The following is a 6,843-nucleotide window of genomic DNA, read 5'->3' on the forward strand; positions in this document are numbered from 1 at the left end:
TCAACAACTTACTAAGGGATCGGTCATTCTTAGTTTAGACTACAAACCCTAGAATAGATATTATTTTTAGTTTTAGATTCATTTAGACTATGATTTTAGCAAGACGATTGTAATTGGAGCGAGGTACGAAGGCGCCTACATTATTCGAGAGATTGATTATGTTTGTTATCTTCTTACCATGAACTCCTTTATTATTTGTGTTGTTGATTTTATGTTTATGGGAAACTAAACCCTTAATTGAGATTAACTACTTGAATTATGTTTATTTGATTATTGGATTTTGCTAGAATTGTATATTGTTTATTGTGCTTAATGCTTGGTTTGAATTGATCACTTAAATCATTGGCATGTGTTTTGAATTTGACTTGAAATAGCTAGTTTAAAGTAGCCATTAATTAAAAATAACATAAGATTCAGTTATGTGAGAGTGAATTGTTGATTAAGTGTTTCTTTAAGTTTGTTTTTAGGTTAATATCATAAAAATTCACCAACTTTACATGTTTTCTCATTTTAATCACGCAGTTTAAATTTTTTTCATTTTCATACACGAACTACCATTTTTTTCTCAAATTCATGCACGGTGCTGAGGTGTCACGGCTCCATTGGTGTAATTCGTTGAGGTGGAGGTCATTTTACACCAATGAATGAGTGTCACCTCAGCGTCGTGCATGAATTTGAGAAAAAGTGATAGTTCTTGCATGAAAATGAGAAGATTTAAACTAAGTGATTAAAATGAGAAAACGTGTAAAGTTTGTGATTATTTTTAACATTAACCCTTTGTTTTTTCAATTTAGTTGGATTGATTGCTTAAACTTATAATTATGGGCGAATGAGTTATATGCTTAATAATTGATTTAATTAGATTTTAACCATATTATGATTTGAGAGGGTTTAATTTGGTGCATCCGTATAACGTTAACTGCAATTAGGTAAAATTTGTCATAATCCATAAATTGAAAAGTATATGAATAGTTGTTAATTCCTGATTTATCTTCCATTAGTGTTAATCGTTTGCATTACAGCTTTAGTTATTACATTGTTCACTAGTTTACTTCAATAGTTTAGTTTCTTAGTTTGATATGCTTACTTCAAAATATGTTGCTAAAAAAATTAAAATTAGCAATTGGGTGGATAGAGGTTAGCTTTTCATGTGGGTACGACATTCGAATTTTACAGTCCATACTACTCGTTGACATCAATACACTCGTATATTTTTAACATATAACATCATCAATTGTTAACTTTGAACCCATAACTTTTAGCTAGTATTATGAGCGATTGAACTTAAATAGATAACTCTCGACCATTGTTATTCATACATATAAGTACACGTTTTCACAAAATCTAACTAACTTCATTGACCACGATTGGAATAAATTTTAAGTTCTATAAACTAAAAAGTTGTTTGGTTCAAGGTTATGAAGTAAAATCAGAATGAAAATAAGAATGAGAAGTGGAAATGAAAAAATTTGCTTTGTATATGTTGTTTGATTCAATAAATTAGTGTAAGAATGACCCAATAAGAATGGAAATGAAAATGAGTATACAAAAACTGAACTAGTGATATTATAATATAATTAGATTTTGGCTTGGTTTGATTTAAGACATATTTTTTAGTTTATTATATAAACCGAAGTGAAAATCTGACCGAATCGAAGAGTCTAGTTCGGTTTAAAAAAAATAATTTAATTAAAATTTTCGCTCGATTCGTTATTGAAAAAGTAAATAATTGTAGTTTGCTTCGGTTTGTTAGTTTGATATTACAAAAATTGATTTTTGGTTTGGTTCAATTTTGGACATAATTTTTTCCAGTTAAGTTCTAATATAAAGTAACATAAAATAATCATACCAAACATAAAACCGAACCGGATTTGTCTTTGTTTAATTTTGTGAACAAAACGACCGGTCCGATTTGATTTAAAAAAAATTAAAGTCCTTAAAACTTTAGTTCGTTTGTGAAAAAAAAAATTGGTTCGCTTCGATTTGAACAGAAAGTGCATTCCTATAAATAAAATCAACTTTCGTATTATATATTTTTTAATTGTATTAAAAAAATTATATATTTTTAATTTTAGTTTCTACAATTTTTTTAGAATATATATATTTTTTAATAATTATATATTATTTATTTATTATTAAATTATTTACTTATGCTCACAAAACTTTAATTAAAACCAAATTAAAAATAAGTTAAAACTTCATAAAAGAGTACATTTATTGAAGAAAATTTCTAAATCGAACTTATTTATGAACATAGATGTAAAAAGAATGTGATTTATGAAAAAACGCCCTCTCAAAGCAATCAACTAAGATGGTCTAAAGAAAAATAAAATTTCTTAAGGTGGTCTAAATGAAATCTAAGTTATAATATTTCATCTAGGTAGCACGAACACAAACATGGACAAACAAAATACTTGGACACGGCAAAACAGTGTTATTATAAAGCTTTTTAAGTTAAAAATGAAATTTTATGTCTGAAACGTTTTCAAATCGGAACATTGATTGAATAAGGTGTACATGCTACCTAATATCTCATGCATGAGACAGAAATTATATATCATCTTTAAACAACACTAAAGATACGGAACAGCTCCTACATGAAAATTCAAACTGTATCAAAGTGTTCTTGGAATCAATTCAGAACTCTCAGCTTTTTCTCTCAGATATACAAAATAGTTCAATCGATATGCACAACTTCCTAAAGTAATACAATTCTCTTATCTAACCATCATAACCTGTTGGACTACTCAGTTCAAACAAATAGACTATTTCCGCAATCGAGAAATGCTACCATGCAAAACGGCTTCCCGCTCCATCCAAAAACCGATCTGTATGCCATCCTTTCGACTGCAGTTCAGACAAAAATGAATCGAATGTGCTGTTCATTTTCTCGTAAGCGTCCTGTAAGACACTAGGAGTAGACCTGCTGGAGGATTTCTCCATACTTGCAGCATAAGCAGCAACTAGCCATCCCCTCAATGCATCTTCACCAGAAGCATTTTGCTCTAATATCATGTCAGTCCATTTGTTCCCACGATTTAAAAGGAACTTCTCCTCTGGAAATTTTTGTTTCGATTCACGAATTTTTGAAGGTGTAAAAGCCTTGTGCAAAGTCCGCCCCACTTTTACATTTCCAGCATCTTCGATAAGTCTCCCAGGAAATAAGAGATCTTCTCGGTATCTTAAATCAGCTGGACTCGAGATCTTTCCTGCCTGAGTTCAGTTGCAACTGTAGAAATTAAGCAGGCGGATAAAAATAGCAAATGCAAACATGTTAAGAGTTTAAAACAAACCTTGACAAAATCCGCAACAACCATGGCGGTCCTCTGTGGATTTAATGTATTGACAGGAACAGCTCTCATTTCTTCAACAACACTATAAACATGCACAATAGAAAGAAGAGGGCCAACAACCATCTGCCAGAAAATATGTACAAGATTAGAATATCTTTATTGCTAACTTTCTTATCAAAATCAGAAGGGCATCATACATCTTATAATATTTAAGAAAATCATCTTTTTTCACAAACAAAAATTAAGCAAATCTAATGATATTTAGCTTTTTCTTTTGAACTAATAAAGCCAATCTAACGTAGATGCATAAGGGAGTTCTTGAAAACAAGTTTCAAACTCTACTGTTACATCCCAGTTGAACAGGCCACATAAAGTCCAACTCATGCTCTTCTAAAAAAAGTAAACAGAGAAAGAACTTCCGATATCAAGAAAACATAATGCACCATACAAATTCCAGTGCCTAAAATCAGATAGTAATGATAACCTCCGTACCTTTCCCTGCATTGACGAACAAACAGTTGATGCTAATTGAATCCCAACTCCCAATCCAAGAACATTAAAAACTGTTGATATGGCTTCCCCTTTTGCAAATAGGTCACTTAGATTGCCTTCTTTAGCAAATGATGAATATATTGGAAGTCTTGTTGCTCTTGCTGCAACTACCGCCATTCCCTAGCAAATTAAAGGAACAAGTGAAATCAACAAGGAATTGGCAAAAATGAAAGAGGTACAGCAGACCCGGTATTCATAAATTACCCTAACACTTTGTTCGGAAAATGACTACAAGCCCAATGAATTTGAAATAAGTTACCATAACAGTTCTATTCATGAAGTTGTTATTAAATAGAGACAGACCTTTGCAAAATTACCAAGACCCGCCACCTCAAGGAAAAGATGAGGACATAAAGGAGAAAGTACTTCCAAGCCAGTGCCCAAGTCATACAGCACGTCAGCTGCAATTGAAGACCTTGTAATTGTAAATCAGTAATTAATGACCTAAACTACAACTCCAGTTCAAATTCAGAGAAATGTGAAACTTAAGCACAGATATAAGGAACCAAGTTATTGTAAGGACAAGATAGAAACCTAGTATTCTCCAGCATTTAGGCTCCGAATCCATTCTAGCACCTAAATTACTACATATGAGCTTCCCCACATGCTGCATCCCATCCTTCAGTACCTGCTCATAAACAAAATAAATAAAAATATCTTAAGACATTGCTCATAATTAGCCTACGAATTTATTGATTATTTGACTAATGAAAAATTACCCAACTGACTGCAGTTGCTTGTGCAGGTGTAGGACGCAACCCTGCTGCAAATAGCAGCGACTGCAAAGAAATACAAAAGAAAAAAGAGAAATGATCCACACATTATAGTTTTAAATTTATAATATGGAGGATAAAAACTATGGCACCATGATTATTTCTGCTATGCAAAACATATAGAAGAAGGTCTAATTTTGAGAATTAAATTAATTAAAAAGAAAATCAAGTGCTACTGTATATTGGTAAAAGACCTGAGTTGACAACACAGACAATGCTGCACTTGAAAAGTGCTGAAGCGCCCGGAACTGTGAGTATCTGAGGTATCCCTCATTCACGCTGCAGTGGAAAAAGACTAAAAACTAAATAAAACAGAACTATCTGCCTTAGAATTTTGTTTTACGAGACACTAAGAAGCTTGTGTTCCAATGTTGAAAATCAGATAACTCACCTATATGGATATCCAGATGGAAAAAATTTATTCTGGAATGATTCAACCACGCGACGAACCTTTGATCTAGAATCATCAACTACATTCATCTGTTACCATCATAAATTCGGAATAAATGAAAGGTAAAGAAAAAAACTCATTCATCATTTACAAAAACTCAAAGAAAAAGCAAGTTTGTCCTCCTGAATTCCCTTTTCACAATCAAAGTAATAACTACAAAGTACAATTAAGATAACCATAGACCGACCTAGGAATATGGTGGGCAACTTATTATTTTGAATCTTCGAAAAAATATGAATATAGAATTTTAATCATATAGTTTTTTCGCCTTAAAATTTATAACACCGCCAACAATAAAATTTATCTTTCGTCAATTTTGTCCATCTTAAAAACTTCCACTACAATCTTGGTCACCTTATGCAAAAAAAATTGAGTCCGCCATTGAAGATAAACGAAACACAGTTACCAAATTCTCTAATATTAGCAGCTATTTCTATACTTAATCAATACTATACGAGTAAACTAATATCAGACTACAAAAGCTGTAAACTTTAAATAAAATATTGGCATGTTAATCAATTAAATAAAGAACCCGTAATTCAATTACTTCCCATGACACAAATAATCATAAATAACAGGAATAATCAGCTATTTTATCTGGGCAGCTATATACCAGTAGGTGTTTGTTAAAATGCCACAGAGAAATAAAGACTCTTTCTAAACAAGCAAAAGAAGAGAAAACTCACAGATAGAGAACCATCTGGCTGAAACTCGAAGTGACGTGAAACAGAGTCACAAGTTTCGACCCAGTAGACGGGAAATTCAGGCGGCGGAGACGGCGGCGGCGGTTTGTTATGCATCTTGATAGAATTCTTGGTTTAAAAGAGAAGAAAGAGAAATGATTAGGTGTAACAAATTAAGGAAATGGAGAGGTGGGTATAGTAAGAATTAGATACCAGCAAGTTCATGACTGCAAGCCCAAGCTATACCATATCATTCCAACTTCGGACCTTCTTTGTCGGCGGATGGCGACCGGCTATATTCTAGGAGCCACCGTAGCGGGAAGATATAAGTATGAGTGTCCAAATGGGTCATGACAAGATAACAGGATTCGTCTAACCCGTAAATTTGGCGAATCCGAGTTGAGGTTTAGCGGATTCGTGTCGAAAATGTGTTAACCCGTTTATGACATGAAATAAATGGGTCGTGTCACGGGTTGACTCGCGAACTCATCTAACCCACCTAACCCGTTTACAAATTATATAATTTATAATAATATAAAAATATAATAGTTATAAATATAAAAAATAAAAATAAAAATATTAAATTAATTATATTAAAATTTTATAATTTGAATATTAATTGATAAATTTGAGGTTAAAGTTATATTTTTATGATTTAAAATATTCTTAAATGTTAAATGGGTCGTGTTAGTCGTGTCGTGTTAGCCGTGTAATTGTGTTAATCGTGTCACCCATTTATCTTAACGTGTTAATCGTATCGTGTCGTGTCATTCGTTTAAAATTCGTGTCGTGTTAGTGTTGGAAATTTGACACGATTATTAAAATGGGTTGTGTTCGTGTTGACCCTAATCGCGTCAACAGAGTGGGTCGACACGATACGAACACGACCCCCAACTCATTTTGACACCCCTAGATATAAGTGAAAATTATACAATACCATTTGACAAATGAAACGGTACCGTTTTTCTCATTTTATTTTTGAGCGAAGGTTCAAAAACCCCCCCTGTACTTGGCACGAAAGATCAAATAAGCCCAACCTCGCGAAAGTGAATCAAACCACCACAGAAGTATGCAAAAACGTATCAAATACC

The 6,843-nt window shown here is 32.6% G+C and overlaps 1 protein-coding gene across 2 annotated transcripts; it reads right to left on the reverse strand.

Moving 5' to 3' along the window:
* Positions 1 to 2,580: 2,580 nt before the first annotated feature.
* Positions 2,581 to 6,102, reverse strand: LOC126657667 (protein root UVB sensitive 2, chloroplastic). Of its 2 annotated transcripts, none has more exons than XM_050352396.2 (10): positions 6,020 to 6,102; positions 5,756 to 5,881; positions 5,010 to 5,098; positions 4,813 to 4,897; positions 4,565 to 4,624; positions 4,380 to 4,473; positions 4,149 to 4,246; positions 3,786 to 3,965; positions 3,294 to 3,416; positions 2,581 to 3,213 (listed from the first exon to the last, which is right to left on the reverse strand). In XM_050352396.2, the coding sequence occupies exons 2-10, from the start codon at positions 5,867 to 5,869 to the stop codon at positions 2,788 to 2,790; spliced, it is 1,269 nt and encodes a 422-aa protein (XP_050208353.1). In that variant the 5' UTR covers positions 5,870 to 5,881; positions 6,020 to 6,102; the 3' UTR covers positions 2,581 to 2,787. The 2 variants fall into 2 exon arrangements, with proteins under 2 accessions (XP_050208353.1, XP_050208352.1); XM_050352395.2 differs by having other exon boundaries at positions 5,966 to 6,101.
* Positions 6,103 to 6,843: the final 741 nt, after the last annotated feature.

The sequence above is a fragment of the Mercurialis annua genome, linkage group LG7, assembly GCF_937616625.2.
Source record: "Mercurialis annua linkage group LG7, ddMerAnnu1.2, whole genome shotgun sequence".
NCBI classification, from domain to species: domain Eukaryota; kingdom Viridiplantae; phylum Streptophyta; class Magnoliopsida; order Malpighiales; family Euphorbiaceae; genus Mercurialis; species Mercurialis annua.